At 38.0% G+C, this 22654-nt stretch overlaps 1 protein-coding gene across 2 annotated transcripts in view; it reads left to right on the top strand.

Annotated features, from left to right (window-relative positions):
* Positions 1-22654, top strand: part of KIAA0586 (KIAA0586 ortholog) — an 81683-nt gene that overhangs the window by 24398 nt on the left and 34631 nt on the right. For both annotated transcript variants that reach the window (XM_086612944.1, XM_086612945.1), the window contains 12 exons: positions 3474-3659; positions 4741-4928; positions 6524-6631; positions 7837-7917; positions 12870-13066; positions 13283-13401; positions 13976-14160; positions 16508-16667; positions 17259-17484; positions 18017-18264; positions 18755-18831; positions 21489-21623. In XM_086612944.1, coding sequence (XP_086469070.1) covers positions 3474-3659; positions 4741-4928; positions 6524-6631; positions 7837-7917; positions 12870-13066; positions 13283-13401; positions 13976-14160; positions 16508-16667; positions 17259-17484; positions 18017-18264; positions 18755-18831; positions 21489-21623 — 1910 coding nt within the window. The remainder of the gene's footprint in view (positions 1-3473; positions 3660-4740; positions 4929-6523; positions 6632-7836; positions 7918-12869; positions 13067-13282; positions 13402-13975; positions 14161-16507; positions 16668-17258; positions 17485-18016; positions 18265-18754; positions 18832-21488; positions 21624-22654) is intronic.

The raw sequence follows: 22654 nt of genomic DNA, 5'->3' as shown, positions 1-22654 counted from the left end.
CTAGAAACAATATGTCGTAAAGAGGCAAAAAAAGCACTCCCCACCCGAATCTAATTATATTGAGTAGGTCATTTGATCATTTGATACTACCAGTTTAATTCAGTAGTGTAAGTGAACTGTAAAGGGACAGGTTGCACACAGTGGTAATAAGCTGCTCCTGTGCTTTAGCTTCTTTTCTGTTGAAGGCAAATAGAAATGAAAGAGGAAACACAGTCCTGGGTGCATGCTGCATTAAACCTTCCAGAACTCCTGCATGTGACAAATACAGTTTAAAAGCTATTTGCTTGAAAGCAGGATGAACTCTGGATAGCCTTTACCCAGAGAGATTCTCTTCCAAGTCATGAAGTCATAGTACAGCGGCACAGCAACATATATGTTTACAATAATAAAGCCGCCATAAAATTAATTTCTCTATTTCACATCAGACTGCAATTACAGAAAGTTATATTATTGTCTCTATCTTGACAGTAAATAAAATGAAGACACCCTCTTGTATTCTTATCTAATCTAAGGGAAGAAAGGAAGAAAACGGAAATTTTTGCATGTCACTTAGCAGAATAGCACTCCAATCAATATGTGTCCTATTTCCAAGTTTTCTGATTTTAATGGCTTTAGGCTGAGGTCAGCCTTTGTTTGATACCGGCGTTACTTGTCTTTGGCTCTTCATATAAGACAGTTTGTCAAGCTGCTTAATTTTGTGCTTTCCTACATCTTGCCAATAAAATGGAAACGTTATACTTCTGTGTTTCACATGGGTCTTACGAAGACAAAATAGGGAGATGGTTTTGAGGGCTGCTATTCCGAAAGGTGCTGTTATGGCAGGAAAGTGTAAATAATAAAATTAGTAACAGATCTGTACTCTTCTATAATAGGAGTGTAGATAAATGCAACAGAGTTGAATGAGCACTTTAAAGCACCAGGCTCTTAGGAAGAAAGGAAGAAAGAAAGGAAGTAAGAAATCAATCAATCAATCAATCAATCAATCAATCAATCAATCAATCAATCAATCAATCAATCTTGCCTGCATTAGGCATCATCAGTTCTTTCCCTCATGGATCTGCACCCACAGATTCCTTTCCTGGCCTTGATGTACCAGGTGATAAAGGCTTAAAAATTATTGGAAGTCTTTGGCCTTGGGTTTGATTGGCTGGAAAATCCAGACTTAGTAGATGACTCTGGTTTGTTAGAGCAGTCTACTGAGCTTGTTTTAAATTAGTATTAGAATACGGATGTTTATTTAAAACTGAAATGGCCATCTGGAGAGTCTCTTTTCAGTCATTTTATAACTTTTTCAACCATTTTCTTTGCAAATAAACTGTAGTGACTAATGCTTGGTTTCTTCCGGGAAGTTAGAAAAAAAATCCAGCTAACACTTTTGTGAGTAAGAGAGCATTTCTGAAAAAAAAATAAAATAAATTGGAGTTGTTTTCTTGCATAATTTGAACCGATAAATACATGTAAACCACCAGGTATTTAAAGCTTAAGTTTAATTCAATGTCTAGTTTCTGCCCAGTGCAAATAAACTTTTCAGAGGGAAAGGAAAAGTTGAAAGCAATTTAAAATGAGGTGCTGTGTGTATACAAGTGCTTAATCATTCGTGCTGCGAGAACCTTGTTTTTACAAGTTGGCGGTATTACAGATATGCTGCCAATTTCTGCTTTTACTCAAAAGTTCAAGGCCAGGGGGGACTCTTAGATCATGTGGTATGACCTCTTCTAAATCACAAGCCACTGAACTGTATCTGTTTATGTTACTGAGTCCAGTAATTTGTCTTTCACTACAGAACAATTTTTCTGGCTAACCTATGCTTCGCAGAAAGGTACATGCTCATCATTTAAAGACATCAGAAATTCTGCCCTTAATTACTTCTTCCCGTGGCTAGATACCTTATGGCTCAAAACTAAGTGGGATGCTTTGATTTTAGTATCTGATTTATAGTAAGTTTTTGGCTTCAGTTTACTGCTGCTTCAGTTTCCAGGTGATTTTCCTTAAAAAACAACAAAGGCCTTTTAACGTCCAATCTATTTTAATATTTACAGAGATACAGAATTACAACTGAATGCAGTATTGTCATATATGGAAGTCTCCTGCTCCAGCTCGCTGACATCCTGTGAGACATCTGAGGATTACATTTATCCCTTTGACCACAGCATTGTGTTGTGATTTCTCATTGCATTGCTTATCCAACATGACCTTAAAGCCTTTTCTCGACACTTCTTTCTGACCTGTATTTTCTCGTTGACGAGTTATGACTTGCCGTTCTCGTTTCTAGGCATATAACCCATAATTTGTGTGTACAAAAATACCACTTCTTGCCTGGATTGCCTTACTTGCTTGTCTGCGTTGTTAAAAGTCACGTTATCAATCTTTATTATCCCTAAATTTTATAATGGTTGACTTTTATTCTTCAATTAATTAGGAAGCTATTAATTGTGAACAGAGCTAAAAAGTGCATGTTGCCATGTGTTAACTAGCCAGCAATGCAGGAAAGAGTGATGATTAGAAACAACAGAGAAGTAAAATAACATTTTTTCAGCTGTAGTGAAGGTACGGAGTTGATTACCAATGTGATCCTTTCCAGGTTTGTTTTCCTAATGCCTACAAAATAAGCAGTAGAAGCACTTCTGTTTGATTCACGGTTGTTGACTCTTTTTTTGGAGATGTTTCAGGCAGTTTTTATCCATTTAGATTAAAGTTAAGAATTTCCCTAATAATATCCATTGCTTGCAAAGAATATAGGTTGAATAAAACCTTGCATGACTCCATCACAAGAAATGCAACATTGCAATAAACGTTCTCTTCTGCTGTATGCTTAGGCATTGTTATATAGAAATTACTTCTGTTTAGCTGTCTAACCATACATTTTCAAAATCGGACCCAAAAATCAGTGCTTCCTTGATTGCAAGTGAAGACTGACAGGTATTAGTTATGGCTTTGTTTTTCAGTAACAGTGAGTTGTTAAACCAGGAATTTGTAGATTATACCTGTTCTTTTGAGTACCTGTCAATCTTCTGCCTGGAGACAAACTGCAAGTTTATAAAGTTGAGGCAGTTAATCAGATGAATAAGAGTTCAGACTATATTCTATATCCCATCTGTTTTTTATGCCAGGCTTGCGTGCTGTTCCGATGTTGTATTTCAAACCTAGATCATGGGTTTCTTCTTACCTACTTAATAGCGTGTTTCATTCCAACCTACTACTATCCTTTTGTCCTTTTCTTCAAGTTTCTGTCTCTTTATTTCCTAGACTCAAACGTTCAAAAATTGTGATTTTAATTCCTTCATTGCTGTCAATAGCGTGACATCTAACTTAGCACTTTTAGGTGCCACCCTTCCTGTCTTGCTCCCTTGCTTCCTTCATCCCCCAGCAAAAAGTTGTAACGGTTTCAGTGGAAGGGCTGAAGTTAGTAGTGTGTGATATTATTCTGTTTGTACATGTGTTGATGACGTGTGGTTTGTCTGCTCTTGTTTCAGGGACAAAGGTAAAATCAGTAAGAACACAGACTTCTCACACACAGAAGGTGGTAACCAGCCCTAGGAGACAGCATCCTTTATATGCACTTGCCCAAGAAGACCAGTATCTCTTTAGTCCCAGTAAAGATGTGCCTGCTGCCTGCGGTCCACTTGAAGGTCACTTAATTCCAATGGCTATTCCACTAGGTAGGAGCAAATAACCTGTAGAAGGGATGTTTGAAAGTTAATTATGCCACTTTGTGGAAATACAACGTACGTCGTCTTAAGTCAGTGATTTCCTCTGGCCCATGAGATTTGCAGCTGCCCTTCTCCTGGGAAGTCGACATGGGAGAACAGTTTAAAATCGTAGAATCATAGAATGGTTAGGGCTGGAAGGGACTTTTAAAGGTCATCTAGTCCATTCCCCCTGCAAGGAACAGGGATATCTCCAACGAGATCAGGTTGCTCAGGGCCTCGTCCAACCTGGCCTTGAACGTCTCCAGGGATGGAGCATCCACCACCTCTCTGGGCAACCTGTTCCAGTGTTCTACAGCTCTCATGGTAAAAAATTTTTTCCTAATATCCAACCTGAATCTACCTCCCTCATAGAATCATAGAATGGTTAGGGCTGGAAGGGAAAAATGCTCTGATTCTCTTCCTTCTTCATGCTGGATGTCTGGTGACACCCTGACAGAGCAATTGTTTGCTGAGCTGTACATACCTTCTTTGGTATGCTTTCCATTTCTGGGGTTCTTGTTCTGGCTTTGAGTTTGGAATCCGTGTAAGCAGGAACTGAATCATTGGTCCGTGGATTCAGCATTTAGGATGACTTCAGCCCCACAGTTTCAGTAGACTTGTGCCAAGCACACTAAATTAATTATCATGGCTTCTGTATTTTTGGACCTACAATAGAACCTTATATAGGCCTTGTTTTGGGAAGGTTTATTATTATATCTCATGTAAAGAAGGTAATTATTGGAAAACAATGTAGTTATTCTCGTTTTCAGCAGTAGGTGTCACCGTAGCCAAGAAAAATGAATAATTTCAAAAAATGGCAGTGTTGAGTTTATGCTTTCTGCTGGGAAAGCCTTAAAATTACCTGGTGAAGCACTATATTTTAGCTGCTAGGTGTTAATAGGGAGCTTTTTGATTGATCCGTAATTGCGCACGAGATCTCAGTCTGTTTCGCGTGAAACAGGGACACCCAGAATTTAATTTAAATCAATTTATTAATTTACTAACTTCAGAGATTTGTATATGTCATTAATTATTTTTACACTGTCCTTAGGTCAAACTCAGATTAGCGACATCTCGCTGCAGCCTGCTGGAGTAGTTATAGGTAAACCACACCCTATTACAGTTACAACCTCTCTTCCTCAAGTGCCACCAAAACCATCAGATGAGAGAAAAAACCCAAACGTAGCTGTAATAGAGGTGAGATCAGAGAAAAAGGATCCACCTCAACTGTCCGTGCAGGTAGGTGCAGGTGCCAAGAGTTGTGATGATTTGTTTGTATATTTTAATAAATGCTGGCCAAAATTCAGTCTCATCCATCAGTAACTGACTTTGACATCAGTAGATCATTTTCAGTAAGTGTTAGAAACGTACAGAATGAGGGACCAAAAACTTGTCATGCTCTGCTAGTATTTTTATTCATATTTTAACAATTATCTTTATTATTAAACCAAAATAGAAGACTATTTCTTCCCTAAGTCACCTATGCAGGATGCTTGTAGAACAGTTCTGTCACGTTTTCTTTTTTTTTTTAACGAGATTTTTGAGCCAGAGCAAATTTAAATAAAGAAAAGTATTAAAATAAATGTCAGTTTTCTTCCATGAATACTTTAGCCTTCAAGATTTCTGTTTCAAGCATGTTAGTCAACCCAAGAATTCCACTCCTGATTAATCAACCACTGCAGTCTTTACTTAGTAGGTTGGGGTTTTTATTTTATTTTATTTTTTACATGAGTCTCTTATCAAGGAAGTTAATGTTTCTTACATGTTCATTATTTTGGATTCAAACTCCTGAGAATGTACACACTCCTACACACTCTTTTCAGATACAAATGATTCATGGAACTTAAAGTTAAATACAGGTAGAGCTTGTTCCCTTGCAGTATCACTGTTTTCCTCCCACATGCATTTTGCTGTTATTTCACCCAGTTCTTAAATGTTTAAAGTGATTTTTTTGTTATTTTTTTTCCCAAAGAATTAAGCAACCATTTAAGTCTTTGTTCTTAAAAAAGCTTTGATGCTGTAGTGGACATGCCTTTATTACAAACTATATTGTAATACAATTATCCCTGTATTTTACCTTACTAGATGTACGACAATGTCAAGCCAATAACCAGCAGTGACTTGTAGGCCGACATAGTGTAAACGAATTACAGGTCAAACACATATCTGCTATATAAATAGTTATAGGTATATTCACCTTTTGTCACATGCAAGACAAAGTATCAGGGAATTAGAGAACAGGAAAAATCAGATACTGCAAGAAAAGGGGTCGATATATCTGGGGTTAGTTTTTGTACGTTTTAGTATTTTGTTTTTCAGAACCAAGTTATTATCAAATACAGGTGTGAGAAAAGGAGGTCACTGAAGTATAGTGGCTCAGTAGCAAGTGGAAGAGAGAATCTAAAAAAATTAACCGATAGTAGAATCATAGAATCACAGAATGGTTCGGGTTGGAAGGGACCTCAAAGATCATCTAGTTCCAACCCCCCTGCCATGGGCAGGGAAACCCTCCACTACACCAGGTTGCCCAAAGCCTCATCCAACCTGGCCTTGAACACTTCCAGGGATGGGGCAGCCACAACTTCTCTGGGCAACCTGTTCCAGTGCCTCACCACCCTCAGAGTGAAAAATTTCTTCCTTATATCTATATAAGGAAGTTATATATATTATATTTAGTTTACATAAAATAAACTATATATATTTAACTATATATATTTATTTATATATATATTTAACTATATATATTCAATGTAAACTATAATATATAATAATATTCTATTATAGTAGCTGAGCTAATACATGAATTTTCAGACTGATGCTTTTTGCTGCCCTAGGTGTTACCAAACGTAGATATTGACAGTATTTCAAGCGACAGTGTGAGTGTAAACCACGTTCTTCCAGGCTCTGAACCTGCACTTCCTCCTGTTGATGCTGTAATACAGGTATGGATTGGTCTAAATGTCTGTGAATTCATATTTGTTAAAAAAAATATATATTAAATTATTACAAAGTTTTTTCATTATTTTGTTTTGGTTAGAGAAATTAGGCAGTTCCAGGGAAAATGGAGTAATTATTCTGAATAATTTATAACGTGAGGTGTTTGTTTAAGAAAATGAAAAATTGCAGCAAGACACTGTTCATGCAACATTAAATAATCACCGTAGCAAAAGCCTAAGCAAAACAGTGTTTCTCTGTCCTGTTAAGAGTTGTAATCCCTTATTGGCCCGTGTCTATCTGTCTTACACTGGCTCCAAGGTTCTGGCATGAAGGCTGAGGATGTTCTTCCTTCCTCCATCTGCTCCTTGTCTGTGCTTGAGTGGTTAGTGGCGTGTATGTCTAGCCTGTTCACTGGCAGCCTGTCGTGTGTGGAGCTGGCCAGTCTACTCTATTCTCTTTCCATATAACTTTTCAGAAGTGTTTTTAATCTAATCTAAGCAGTAGTGAAAGTTTTTGTGCAACTAAAAGGTTGACTGCTGCATTCTGAATGATAAAGTTGTAAACTGGGGTACGTGTTTACAGGATGACCTGTTGTTTCTTCCAGTGCACTTCTGTCTTGTGCATTGCACAGGCTGGGCAGTGTGAAGGCACGGCGATGCAGTGATGAATTTTGTATAGTTTATACAAAAAACTTCTGTTTTCTGTGTGTTAGCTGCTATTCTGACTTCAGGAGTTAGGTCCTCCAGAGTCCTGTGGTCAAGGTATTCACTAAATCAGACAGAGGCTGTGGACTCTAGTGATTATTATTTAAAAATTATATTATTAAATAACACTGTAGCAATAGCACATAAGTTGCTTAAGACACTTCTAGACTCTCATGTGCTATGTTTTACCGTATTTTGCCTTACTGATTTTTTTAGTAAGAGTTACCAGTATTGCCTTAGAACTTTTGATGGTGAGATATTCCATTAGATTTGGCAACAGCAGGTTTTAATTGTCAGCATACAAGAAAAGAGTTCTAATAATCTGTCTTTATCCTATGCAAAGAAATTCCTCCTAACTCTTAAGGTGGGTAAAACGTTTTTTCTGGATTCAGGCTATTGACAATAAGTGGCGATTTAATTGCATTTCTTGTCATGAAGTTTTTCTGCTGATGCGTTTTCTCCCACCCATTATGAAATAACTAACAATTTCAATCTGTCTTTATAAGACTCCAGAAGATGTTCATAGTGAGGAGGAAGACATGAAGTTCCCGGGAACTAATTTCATTGATGTTACTGATGTCGTGGAGGTAATTATATTGCAAAGGTGTCCTTTCCTTTTAAATGTTTTTGTATTTCCTTTATATTATTCCATCATAGCTGAAAACACAATTTAGAAAATTAGTTTGCTTACTGGCAACTTTAATAACACACGTTGTGAGCAATAGTGAACTGTTTACAGTGCTATAAACAATATTATAAATTACTGTGTATTATTAAGTAAAGGACCTTTGAAGAATCACAATGAAAACCTAAAGTCACCTTTTATTTGAGTGTGTTAGAATCCATTAGAAATAAAATCAGTCTTCTAAAATCAGCAGTGATTATAGCACTTAGATGTCACTATTTGAAGCTCTAAATGTAATGTGTATGTGAGACACTCTTACAGATTTTAATAAAGGTGACCTGTGTTTTAAAATGTGAAAGTATTTTCTGAGGGTTCCCTTTTAGAAAATTTTAGTGTAGAGCAATTTGTAGATGTTTTTGCCGTTGTAAAATACTTTAGCAAAATATCCCATTTCAGTTAAAAATTATATAACTTAAAAAAAAGAGCAAGTAGCATATGTGAGTGTATGTGTACAACATGTACATCTCATCTCATGGAACCATTAAGGGTTGTTGAGCTTTTGTTTTGCTGGATGCCTTGTTAATGTGTCTGTGCACGTTTAACAACGTTATTGTTTCTGGATTATGGTAACGTGGGTTTATTGGAGATACTCTTTCATGGGTTAATTTTTTTAGGTAGCAAGTCCTTTGCTGACCTCTTGTCGGTCAGAGTAGAGGCTGACAAATGCTCACGGTTGGTGAACCAGCCAGTTTTTCACTTCTCCAGGTTCAGAGTAGAAGCAGAAACTCACTGGTAGCTGGGAAGGGCTGCCTCTGAAGGAAGCAAGATGCTGCCAGCCCACTGTCAGGGAGTATTTTACCTCTGTGGAAGGAAAAAGCTTTATTTTATAAAAATTAATAGAAAGCTATTTAAGAAATCAGTTTATGAACTAACAAAAAAAATGCTGCCATGTTAAATTTTTTATATGTGAATAATAGTTATTCATATTTTATTTTTTCATTTTTCTTCTGGATTCCTTTTATCTTTTGTTTTTGGCAATGGGATATATTTTAACCACAATACCAAAAATGTTCCAAGTGAAACATATGTTTGGCCTCCTATGACCACACAGACTATGTTCTTAAAAACATGCAAGACAAACACCATGTGGAAGGATAAAATCAACCTCTGGAGTGGCAGGGGTATTTAAGACATCAAAAGAAAACAAAGTTATTGTTATAAAAGGAGCTTCAGCTTAATGAAAAAATACACATAAAATGCTATACAGGAGAATAGCTTATTGTTGTCTTCCCCCTACACCCCTTTTATTATGAAAACTTAATTCTGTTAGAATTGAAGAGCATGAGTATCTGGCATTAGACACTCGGTCGACCCAGTAGCTGCCCTGGGTCCTTGTCTTCCCCAGCTCTGGCACTTGGACGTGCAATTCCCTGAAAGCCTCTTGCTCGGGAAAATAGTTGGAAATGGTATTTAGTGAGGAGAGAGGGCAGCCTGTGCTGATCAGGCACAGGGCAAGGCCAGGCAAGCATGCTGACCAGCTGCTTGTTTACATGCAGCCAGCCACTTTTGTCCCCTTATCCTTCTATTTTCCCACACCTGTACCTCTCCAAACCACCTTGGTCCTTCCCTTACCACACCTCTGGTTCCTCACCATAAACACCATATAAAAAGTGTTGTACCATCCCAAAATACTCTTCCCTGCCTCCTATAATAAGTCATCATGTCATCACCTCATCCATATGCACCTGCCCAAACTTAAGAAAGATTCTCCTCTCCATAGGAGAGTCTTTCCATGGACTCATCTTGCTGGGTTTCACTTCTGGACACTGAGGCTGAGTCCTCTCCTGTGACAGCCCTGGGAATAGCCATGTCGGGGTGTCTGGTTGTCATATTAGGTTATTCTCCCACCTGTTGTGTTCCTCTGTGCTTCTGTGTGTGGGTGGAGACAAACGTTTTATCACATAACCTAACAGTAATTTGTTTTAGCAGTTTTGAGGACTAAGGCAACGTGCCCCAACTTGTAAAACACAAGCCCTGCCATGGGAAGAGGTGATGTGCCTGGTTCTCCCATTGCAACCTTGTTGTCTAATGTTCAAAGACCCAGAGCTCCATCTTCCAGAACAGTTGAATCGGATGCTCTTATTTCACAATGACAAAATTCATGAGCAGAAAAAGCTGTTACACCTTTCGTTTACACACTTGTTCATGATCAATGGTTGCACCTATAATGAAGTAGGTTCAGACTTTCTGCACAGAAGACGTTTCATAAGGCCAGCCCTTGGAGGGACCCTGCCTTATTCCAGAGTGAGAAACCTGCTCAGCTAACATGAGCCCACAACAGGCTCGCAGTTTTATTGAGTCTGCTCTCCAGCTCTCCTGAGCAGCCATATCCTGCAGTACCTTTAGCAAACTTACTAGGATTTAAGATTAGAGACACTTTTGCTCTCTCTGGACATGCCCTAATTGCAAGGTGGGGACTTGTTTCTCAGAATTTTTGTGTACTACTGCAAAATATATAACCTGCAGAGATCAGAGTTAATGTGTTTTCCTCAACCCTGGATTCCCATAGATGCTCTTGGAGGCAGTGATTTTTTAACACGTATAACTCTTCAGCCAAAAGGTCATCGGTGGCACGTGCAATGCAGCCTGACCTTGCTAGTGAAAATTGCTTTGGAAATCTGTCAAGAAGAAATCCATGACTAAGTTTTGGATGGCTTTAATAAAAGACTATGCATAGACATGTTTGGTTAAGGAACAAAATTAATCTATACCACCTAATATTTTCAAACATTTTTTTAATTATCTCCATGTAATTTTGGAAATAGAATTTTGGCTCGATACTTTATCATAAAGTACAGTGATTAATATTCCAATCTTATCTGAAAGACTTTCTAATTTATGCTGTATTTTGACTGGGACTCATGATAGATATTTTCAACAGTCTCCAGGGAGGTAAAATGCAAAACTGAGTGCAGATTATTCAGGATTGGTCTACAAGGTGATATATGTGCAAGTTCAATCTGTATAATTCAATACTGACTATTATATTTTTTTTTTATTTCAGCAGAGATAATATATCACCCCAAAATGAATATGATTTTCTTTTGGATTTGTACACTATTAAATATAAAACATTTTTGCACGTAGTTTAGAAATTCAGAACTGCAAAAGTTTGTCAGAAGTTAGTAAATATGTGTAAGATTTATTGTATGCACTTGGTGTATTTAATCCAGATGTTTGTATTTTGCACGCTTTCAGAAAAGATTATATTAAATAGGCAACATCAAAGAAAATTTATGGAGTAATGCAGTCAGATGAAAATGCATAATGAAACATTGGACAAAGACATCTTTACATTTGCTGTCAGAATGAATTATGGTTATGAATACATACATCCTAACAGAATGAACTGCTTATCAGCTTGCAGAGCATCCAGTGCCGTTCTGAGTTTGACTTTACTGTCTTATTTCTGTGCCTGGAAATGGTTTAGAGATTTTGTTTGTCACCCAAATACACATACTCTGTTTCGCCTGCTTTGTAAGTCACAGCTTTTCTTTGAAGAATTATTACTATTTAAAGATTCAGAAATATCCCTCTGTCCAATAGCTATTTGTTGTAATACCCATCACGGACCTACCTGACTTTTCAGTTTTAAAGAATATTAAGGTAGGAGAGAAGTAGTGATCTTGCTTGGGGAAGGAGACAGGAAAATGTTACCATCTTTTTTTTTTTTTTTTCCTTCTCTGTTCTTTCTGGTTTTAGTGATTTTTTTCTTTCATTCATAGAAAATATATGGCCTTTTTTAAATTTTTATGAGTAAAAAGGAAATTTAATTTATATAAAGGAAAAGAAGGCTTTTTTCTCCTTTCACTATGCTGGAGATTAATCTTAGTAAATTTAGATTTACAGTGAGCTCTTTTGTGCAACATCCCGTGCTTCTCACTGGTAATTTAGGGCTCAGCTCTTGATCTCTTTCTGGCATGCAACATTTTCTTCTTAGAGAATCGTATTACTATTAGAGACATTTGTTTTTAATATTATGGGTGAAGGATGCAGGTTCTCATCCATCACAAGACACTTCTAAAGTGTTACATTACGATATGTTAGGTTGGTGACTGCTTTTTGGGACTTGATGCTGTGTATGTGCTCGGGGGGGGAAAAGGAGCATCTTTGGAAACAGTCAAACATTGTAATGCGCAACAAGTAACTTCCATAACTTTTTAGAAACAGCACATTAAGGTTCAATTCAAAGTGCCTGTGAGGATCTTGTGAATCGTTTACCCAGAAATACCTTTAACTTTCAGCAGCTGAAGTTGATGAAGGTGTAAACATACATGTAACGTGTAAACTATTAATATCTAGTCTTTAGTGCTGGCAACTTTACTGGAGTTTTGACTGACTACATTCTTGTTAACTTTTGGGAATAGATCTTTTTTCAGACAGGAGATTTTAAAATAAAAGTTTGATTTCTAAAAAAAAAAACCCAACAAACAAAACCCAATGCAACCTGACCAAACTAACCCAACAAATAACTATAAAAAGCTTCCTAAACTTTTTTCTTTAAAGGAGGAGCATTTCTGGACCATATGTTAAAGAAACCTGACTTATGTGACAAGTAAATTTCTCAGCTATTAGCATTACCGTTGGCTTCCTGCCCTGTGCAGCACAGACAGGAAATATGAGCCAAATCATGTTTTACTTAGCAGTTCCTATAGCTTTATACCTCTATAGATTTATGATTTGCTACATTTAGAATTGTATCAATTAACTACAATATCCTGGGAAGGGAGGATGTGGTTTGTGTGCTGTGACACATCTACAAATGTTTCTTAAAGAAAAAAACTCTTGACAGTTACCTCAATGACATTGCCTTCCAGAAATGCACCATAACTTAATTTGCTACTTATTTATTAGGATCAGGAAGAGGAGAAGGATGAAATTCCAGAATTCTTTGAGCCTCTTCTGGAGCTTAATGGACAGTTTAAAGTTGCCTCGCCAAAATACAATGGTCCTTTGTTTCCTCCAGTGGCTTCTGCTCTTCAGCAATCTTCTGATGTTTTGGATGAGCTGATTCAAAGGAGAGAAACTATAGAAAACAGGTTGATAAATTGGTGAGTTGTGATATAACAAAGTGGTGAGAGAATATATACGAAAGAAGGGATGACTCCGTAAGAATACCTTCCCTTTTTTCTTCTTCCCTCTCCTCCCCTCCCTTCCCTTCTCCTCTTTCCTTTGAGCTGCCTTGTGTTTTATGTCTAGAATGCTACTTTGTATACTTTTAGGTGTCTTATTGTTTACTGATAATTAAACAGGTTTTATTCTGGTAGGGTGGAACAAGAAATAATGGCAAAAATTATCAGTGAGATGTACCCAGTTCAGAAGGAAACAGTGCTCAGCGTTAGCACCTCAGAGAGTGAAGACAGTGAGACTGTAACCTCTGACATTGGTAAGTAGGAGTTATTGTTCTCAGCAGATGGATTTTCTCAATTTTCAGCTAATTTTAACAAGCTGTGTAGGTAGCTGTTGCCTGAGCCCAAGAGTGGGCAGTGCTGAAGCAATGAAACTACAAAGTGCAAAAGTGCGTGCCTTAATTTATGTTGAGACAGAGCAAGCGTTATAAGGCCATTGAAATAAATAATCTAAAAACCCAAAAAGAGCATGTAAAACACACCACTGCGCAAATCAACTTCTGTTATTGGCCATCTGAATCAGGTTTGGCATTTTGCTAAGCCTGTAACGCTTGTTTGCCTTTCTTTTGTTAATAGATATGTCAAAAACTATAAACATGTGAGAAGGGGAGACAAATGCATTTCTCCTGTGATGTCACTGCCCTTCACTGCTGCCTTCTTTTGTCATCCTGAATTGCTCCTCTGCTGTTGTTTCTTTACCTGTAAAATAAAATCACTTTTTGCAAAGGAATGTTTGAAAGTTCATGGAGGATAAAATGAGGGGCTGCAGTACAGTACATGCATTTTAAGAAGCGAGACCTGGATATGTGCTTTGTGTTTCTTCGTTTTCAGTTGAAGTTGCAGGTGGTGGAGGATTTCAACTCTTTATCAATGCTGGCGTGCCTGTGGACTCGGAAATGATAAGTCATTTCGTAAATGAAGCTCTCAGTGAGACAATTGCGACCATGCTGGGTAACAAGCAGGCTCAGAAAGCGGTTCCTGCTACAAACGTTCTTCCAAGTGCAACGATTATGATGGTAGGAGGCCATTTTATTCAAGCGTTCCTACTGAAGTTCTAAGGCATAATTTCTTCGGGGCACGATGGTTCAACTATGTGCAAGACAAAGGTGACAAAAAAAGACGAACTGAATGTGCATGATTTGCATTTTTTGATTATTTCTTATTATGCCCCAGCAAACAACAAGATGAAACCTATTTCACTTTTAAAAAAAAATTTTGAAAAGAAAAAAATAATAATTTCTTTGTGCTGCATGCAAATGCTATATTTATTGATTTACTTTTAGGCTGAGCACAAAACTGATTTCTAAGGGAAAGACATGGCACTTAATTTCATGTTGTCAAAGGATAGTTCGTGTTACTTTCAATAAAAATAGTTATGCTACTTTCTTGTGAAGAAATTAAATACGAAGAAACTAATTTCTTTATATGAGAAGAAATAGAAGCTAAGAGCAATATTTTTTTTGGTCTTATGGGCTTGCAGTCATTCTTTAATATCTGTAAAAATTAGTGTTAATTCTTTCTAAGTTTTGAGTTCAGTAGTTTTCAGTAAATGCTTAAATGATTAGTAGAGCTTCCTGTAATACTGGATAATTTTCTCTGTTCCCTTTGATAATCAAATGACAGCTGGCTCTTATTTTGGTAACAACGTGGCTGTGCTACAATCTGGTGTTGTATAATGTCTTTGGGATGAATGTGGAAATTGCTGCGCTTAGAAATCCAACTATTCAAAGCTTTGTTGAAAGCGAGATCAATTATTCTATTCCACTACAGCGTGTATAGACTGAAATACCAGCTAGTGCCTGGGTCTGGGTTTCAGCTGGGACAGAGTTAGCTCTTTTTAACAGCTTGAAGAGCCAACTCTGTCCCAGCTGAAACCCGGACAGCCTGCTGTAAGTGACCAACAGATTATTCTGTAGTCAAATATAATCATTTCACTGCTGTAGGCTTAAATACAGCCATCCTGCATCCAAAGAGCTCTTCCCCACTCCGTTACAGATTAACGAGGGTATGACACTAAAGGGGACTGTTCTTTGGAGCTTGTTCTTCTGATACTTGGAAACCTTTTCTAATAACGATCCTACATTTACTAATGGCCCTTGTAAGCCTTCTTGCTTCTGTACCAATTTAAACTGAAATGTCCTTAGGCTGAAATAGTTGTTTTCTCCTTACTCTATATATTCATTTGCGCGCTTCAAGAGATTAGTTGTGCCCTTTTTGGCCTTTGCTTGATTAGGCTAAATAAAGCAATCATCCATATGTGTACCATTTTTCCACTCTTGCTGATGGGCAGCACTTTTATGCTTTCCAGTTTAGATTGCTCTTAGCCATGGGTAACGATAACATGCTAATAGACGTTTTTGATAGTAAGGTAGCACGCAAGATGGGGTGTCCTCAGTGCCTTGTGCTACAGTAGTGATACTCTCCTGCCTTTATGGGAATCTCAGGTAGCTGATTTATGTTTTTTGAAAGTCTTTCCACATTTCCGGCTAGTAATTGTCCTTTGGATAACTTGTACGTACATAAGGGGATTTTTTTCCTTCACCTTTTTCCATTTCTGCTCAGCCTATAGCAGAAGTTCTTGAATATGTAGTTTATGCATTCTTGATCTACCCCTTCTTACTGTGAAGTTTCTTATCTAGAACTTCAGCTGCCCAGTTACTGAGTTCTTTGGTGTTCATGATGTCATGCAGTTGTGTGTGAACTGACAAATGTGTTAGCGTGTTCCACTTCCCGTAAGAGTTTTTAATAAAAATCATCAGTCTGAGGATTTATTCTTCAGAAACCAGCCTGGAAGCCTTTCTTTAGTCTGTCTCTCTTGTTTTCTTTATGAAATGTCAGAGAACAGGGCTGGGAAAAACCTAGAAAGGTCATCATATTCCTCCATAGCAGACTAAACTACAACTATCATACTTGCTTGTCAGATTTATCTCCATCACTGTCATTTTTTAAGGAACATCACAACTGTGTTTGTGCTTATTTTAATGCTTTGCTGTCTTGGCTATTGCTTAGTTTCTAATCTTCTATTTAGCTGATTCTCTTGCCATGAGATATTCATATTGACTCAATTTTATCCATGTCACGAAATATTTTCTTGCTTAACATTGTATCAAATGCTTTATTAAAATTCTTATAAGATAATTTACTGGGTTTTAATTTGTTTTGTGCAGGCATACCATTTAGCCTGGTGCAACTTTGTGTTTAGATGGAGGAGTTAGATCCATGAAGCATGTATCTAAGCAACAACTATTCCTGTTCTGTGATAACCTGCCTTTCTCTCTCTTCCTCAGCTAACTCCAGGGATACTTGGAAGATAGGAATTTTGCATTGAGATAATAACCGTGGTTACGATTTTTTTTCCCTCAGGAGTCTCTTGTGCCTACTCCATTGCCAACACCCCAGGCCACACCACCACAAACACCACCTTCAGAAAAAGAATTGCCTCCGGTCAAAACTCCAGAGTCTTCTCTATCTCTTACAGAAATGAGTGGGGATGTTTGTGAACATGAAAAAATTAAAGAAACAGGTAGAAAAAATAGTATTGAAGTATAGAAGTAGCAAATATGCTTTAATCTACTGCCTTTAATTTTCTTCTTCAAAGACACGTTATCTCTCAAGATAAATATTCTTGAGGCTATAATTCAAGTGGGAACTCATGTAGTACAAAAATTATGGGCTAATTCATATAAAAAGCAAACATCTTCTATTTGGTAATAGTTCCGTTTTCAAACTTAATGCACATTTTTATGATCTGTGTAATTTCGACCCCTCCTAACCCCTCCATGCTTTTTCACATCAGAAAAATAGCTGTCTTCTGCTTCTTCCTGTGTTTCTAATGTTAATTAAGCTAAACTTACATCTCCAAATAAAGCAGCTTAGTTTTTAAAATGCAGAGCAGTCTCCCTTATTAAAGGAAGTAAGCAATTGAGTTTTTTTTCTAGCTCCTTCAGATGCCAACACTGTACTTAAAAGAAACTAGTCTTAATCTAGTCTTGTCTCTATAATTATCAAGAGGTGCCACAAACACTACAAGGGCTTAGTGGAACTGACTAACTCTTTGTCTGAGATTTGCTTCCTCCTTTCCTTTCTGATCTGAAATTTGGTTTCGCGTATGCAGGAGTTAAGATTCCAGCTGGCAGTAGTCGTGTTGGCACACCCGTGATGACCCCTGTCGATACGCCTCCTAGAACAACCACACCAAGTCCTCCTGCCTCAGAACGGGTCTCTGAAGCTGCAAAAATGGAAAGTCCAAAGCCTGCAGACCCATGGGCTGATGCAGAACTTCCTCTGGAAGAAGAGAAACCCGGTCCTTTAACTGAAGAACCAGACCGTCCCAAGGCTGTGTGAGTTGAACAGACTGCACGATTTTCTCATTAAAAAATGAATATATTATTTCTACATATATCCTCAGAAAGTCAATAGAGGAATGATTAATGTGTGTATCAGGAGGCATTGAGATAAGTCAGGATTCTTTTTTTTAATTGCTTGATTTATATTTTGGAGAAAAATGTGAAATCAGGACCTTTCTCAGAATTTATTGGTCCTTGTTCCTTGTCCTATTGAACATGGTACTTAGTAAACTGGTGTCGTTGCACCTACCGGTAATAAATGTAGCGACAATGAAATACTATATTATTAGCATTTTACTTTTTCTATTATCCCAGTGGGAATACATGTGATAATTTTTAGTTATAACCAGAAATTCATTAATAATGTTATTTAACCATGTTGATTCTCAGACTATTCTGTAAAACGCTACTGTTTCATTTGAAAAAATACTTGCAAGTGAATTTCTTTTCCGTATTGATTTAAGACTTTAGTCTGTATTGTTCCGTGCATTTTGGTGTGTTCACAGTGCATATTCTAACATTTTAGGGAGATGTCAGTGGCTAATGATGAGGAACCAGAGGCCTTGATTTTACCACCTCGGCAGTCGTCAGCGAGGCCCTTGGAATCACTTCCTTGCGATCCACAGGTTCCATCACCTGTGCCCACAGTTAGTTCTGGGCAGTCCACGGAGGAAAGCAGCCTCACCCTCACCGAAACAGAAACAGAAACTGCAGACAGACCCATCTCAGAAGGAGAAGTACTCTTCAGCTACGGACAGGTGCTGGCTGCCAGAGGTAACTAACTAGACAAATTTGTTGAAATTAGAATTTGAATTAATTTTTTTTTCCTCTATAAACTTCTCTTCCAGTCTACTGAATTCACATTTCATGCATTTTCTGATAGAACTGCAAGCATTAACCGAGTCCTTTACTTTCAGTTCATGATTTTGGCTTTGAGACCTCATTGCTTTTTTCTTGTCTCTGAACAAAATGGTTCTTCTGACAAGTGAAACAAGATTAAATCTGCTCTTTTGTCATAAGATGAACTTGGAAAATAATTGGAACCGTCTTGCATAGGTACCATGTGGTACTAAGTTTTTATTGAAAGCAAAGTATAAGAGTGATTTTCTTGGAAGCTGAGAATAAGTCTTTATAATACACATCCGGTAGTAGGAATTTCCAGCTTTACCAAAGCCCTGTGTAGCAATTATTAAAGAATGTGACCTTGGCTTTTTTCATACAACTTGCATGGTTTTTAGTATTTGTAACTTGAAATATTTTTCAGCATTAGCAGAAGGAGGACTGTCTCTTCCAAACCTCACTGAGAGCTTAACAAGTACTTTACGAGATGCCAATGAAATGGTAAGGAAATATTTCACAGGGAAGCAGAGTTAATGTAGTATTCTACTTTGAGCATCTTGATAAATTTGATGTGCTTTAATCATTTTCACTTATAAACTTTTTAAATTTATGCTTTTAAACTGTAAACTTACAAAGAATATTAGAATTTCAGAGCTCCAAAGAAAAAAACTACTTTATATAAACTAATTTGTATTTTAAAATAAGTTGAATGATTTATATACTTCTGTAGGTGAGAGATAGCTAATACACATTTTCATCTCTTTATTGTTTTTAAACAGAATAGAACATTGTTATGCTGTTGTTTCAGCGTTGATCCATCTTTTAATTGCTTGTGTGCTTAAATTATTAAAGTAGGTTAGCTGAAGCTGGAGTTTGTTAAAGCTGCTTAAAACTTCAGTTTAGTTTCTTATCTGACATCTGCTTTAGTCCATTGTCCTGGAAGCCTCCCAAGTCAAGGTATTCTCCATTCCTTTTCTCTTTTAACACTCTTCCTCAAATGCCTGAACTTTCCCTCTCTGACTTTGTGTAATGTCTCTTGATAGGACAGAGTTGTCATATAAATGATAGTATCAGGTAGATCAGTACTATGCCTAAACCAAACTGTTTTCTTTATGAAAGAATAAAAATTTGATAGTGGAATTGTAATAGTATTTGATTGGAAGGGACCTCCAGAGGGATTTCTAAAAAATTCCTGGACTGCCTCCAGAATGCTGTATGGCTCTTGTGGAAGATGTCCAGATAGTTGAAATCTACCATGAGCATGAAAACCTGAAGTCATCGAACCACTGTTAACATTTTGTAGAAAGCCTCCTCTTACTTTCTGTTTGTAAAGTGCTCTGAAGCAGACAGACCCTGCCCACAACATCCCCAGTGTTCCTTTCCCTTCTGATCCTGGCTCAGACCATAGGCACATGGAGGTCTGTGAAGTCAATGAATGATTTGACCTGGGACTGAAAATTGGCTGCAAGGGTTGCGGTCACTGGCACAAAGTCCAGCTGGAGGCCAGTCAGTAGTGGTGTATGCCAGCGGTCAATAGTAGTGCCAGTGCTGTTTAACACATTCAGTAATGACTTAGATGATGGGACAGAATGCATCGTCAGCAAGTTTGCAGATGATACGAAACTGGTTGATACACCAGAGGGTTGTGCCACCGTTCAGAGAGACCTCACCAGGCTAGAGAAATGGGCTGACAGGGATCTCATTAAGTTCATCAAGGAGAAATGCCGTGTCCTGCACGCGAGAAGGAGCACCTCCATGCACCAGTACGTGTTGAGGACTGACTAGCTGGAAAGCAGCTTTGCAGAGAAGAGGCTGGGGATCCTGGTGGACAAGTTGAACATGGCCCAGCAGTGTGCCTGTGTGGCAAAGGCGGCCACTGTCATCCTTTGCTGCATTGAGAAGAGCATTGCCAGCAGATCGAGGGAGGTGGTCCTTCCTCTTTACTCAGTGGTGGTGAGACAGCATTTGGAGTATTGTGTCCGGCTACGGGCTCTCCAGTACAAGAAAGATAAGGATTCACTGGAGTGAGTCCAGCAAAGGACTACAAAAATGATTAAGAGATTGGTGCATCTGTCATACTGAGAGAGCTTGGATCGTTTAGCCTGGAGAGGAGAAATCTCTAGGGAGATTTTACCAATGTATATAAATATCTGGTAGAAAGAAGTAAAGAAGACAGAGCCAGACTCTTCTGAGCGGTACCCAGTGAAAGATGGGAAGCAGTGAACAAAGACTGAAATTCAGGAAATTTCTTTCAATCACAGAAAATATTTTTACTGTGGAGGTGGTGAAACACTGGAAGAGGTGCTTCCTTGTGCATTTGGGTTGGACTAGGCAATCTCCAGAGGTCCCTTCCAACCTCGATAATGCAAAGTCCTAGACTAGGAGTTCTCTTTTCTTCTTCCTGCCTATCCTTCCTAAACATTTCTACTCATACATGGCCATACTCCCCCTGTGCATACTTTCCCATCGAATATCCATGATTTCATTCATGTCATGGTTGTGAGACTGTACCCTGAACTTGCAGATCTTTCTGCCTGTTGTCCAGACTTTGCCATCTGAGCATACAGACACTTGAGAAGGGTGCCCTCCCTCTTGATCAAGATTGTAAAAGTTCCCTTTGTGGGCTTCCATTTGGATGCCTCCTCTGTCTGCCATGCTTCCTCTCTTGAATTCTGTTGTCAGGTCAACCTGAATTAAAGTTCTCTTCAGGTTTAAGCTTGCTTACTAAGATGTTCTTCTCTCTCTTTGTCAGCTGGATCATAACTCCATCCTTAAACTAGGCTCTCTGGCTGAGGAAGCTAAATCCTTGCTGGTGAGAGCAGCCCTGCAGCCAGATCCTTGCTAGCAACTAGTATGTGTGAGGATTTAACTGTTTCCCTGAACTTTTGAAGGCTAAAGGACCTTGTTCTTCTCTAAGTATTGCAGTCATGTATCAGATAGAGACTGTGCATGTATGTGGGTAAAAGGAGAAAAAAGGGCATCCGTTCGCTTATTTTTAAATGCTTAGATTTTTGACACAAGTTCTTAATGTGGAAACTGTAACAACCTCTTTTATAAAAAAAAAAGCTCAATTGTGAACTAAAGTAAGAATGATTCAAGTTCCTACAAAGCCCAGTTTTTGAATCATTTATTATGTAGATTTTGTGTCTTTATTTTAGGATTATGATCCTCCCAGTGAAGGGCAAGTGGTGAGAAGACTGGATAAAGGCTATCGCAGGGATCCTGTCCTGACTCTTTTAGCCAAATTAAATCAAGCACCTGTTGCTGCACAAGAAGGAACGTACCATTTGGAGGTAACTTACAGTCCTTTTGTTTCCCATGCAATAGTTTTGAAGTGGTGCTTTCTTAATCAAAAGTAGATAAAATGTTTCAAGCTTATCCTTCCTGTTGGCTCTAGAACAAGATCCATACACTTCATTCCCTGTTGGAAGTGATCCTGCTTCTGTTGACTATGTTCTCGTGCAAAACTTTTTGAAAACACTGAAGGTTAATCGTTGTTATAAACAAGTTAGCTGTACACACATACCTAGTTTTCAAGGTGCATATGTGACTGTTCCGGTTGCGGATTTGTCCTGTCATTTTGAAGACCAGGGCAGTTTTCTGTCACTTCAGCAATATGGGTGGGATGTTTAGCAGTACAAGTTCACTGCACTTAACAGTGATACGAGTGTTTCAAGGAGGTATAAAGAATAACTCAGCAAATGTTTACATACACTTTTGCACATGCTGTTTGTACTGATCTTGGAAGAAAACCTCAAAATGTTCATATTCAGTTGGCAGAAAAAAACAGACTAGCAGAAAAATATAACTGCATCACGAAGGACAAAAGTAATTTTTTGTCACACATATAAGTATTTTCTGTGTGGAAAGTAGTAGTTTGGACTGGGCGTCTATTCTGACGTAGCTGGAGGAATGTTTAAAGGAGGTGAGCTGTGAATACTGCAATATGGGTCATGAACACCTTTATTTCCAGCAGATCTTGCTTTTTGTGATTCTGTTGATGCATACGCAGTTTCTTCCGTCTTGGTCAGTTTAGTCTAGATAATGACTAACTTTGCTCACCTCCTTAACTGTTCCTTTGTCTGTCTTTACTTAATGAGCTCTGGTGGATGGACTTAGTGAAAAGCTTTCTACAGTGTCAGCTCTGAGTCTGACTGTAATTGTAGTGACATTTTCTCATCAGCACTGCAAATGCATCTCTTAATTTCCTTTTTCCCTTTCCCATAGTCACGGATCACTCAGTCTATCCATACAAGACACTAATAAACTTCCCCTCTGCCCCAAATTCTGGCAAGGTGTGTACAAGCATACCTTCTCATTTATA

This window comes from Tauraco erythrolophus, chromosome 6 (genome assembly GCF_009769465.1).
Source record: "Tauraco erythrolophus isolate bTauEry1 chromosome 6, bTauEry1.pri, whole genome shotgun sequence".
NCBI lineage: Eukaryota > Metazoa > Chordata > Aves > Musophagiformes > Musophagidae > Tauraco > Tauraco erythrolophus.
The sequence above is the reverse complement of the archived record's forward strand: the minus strand, read 5'-3'. Positions and strand labels throughout refer to the sequence as shown.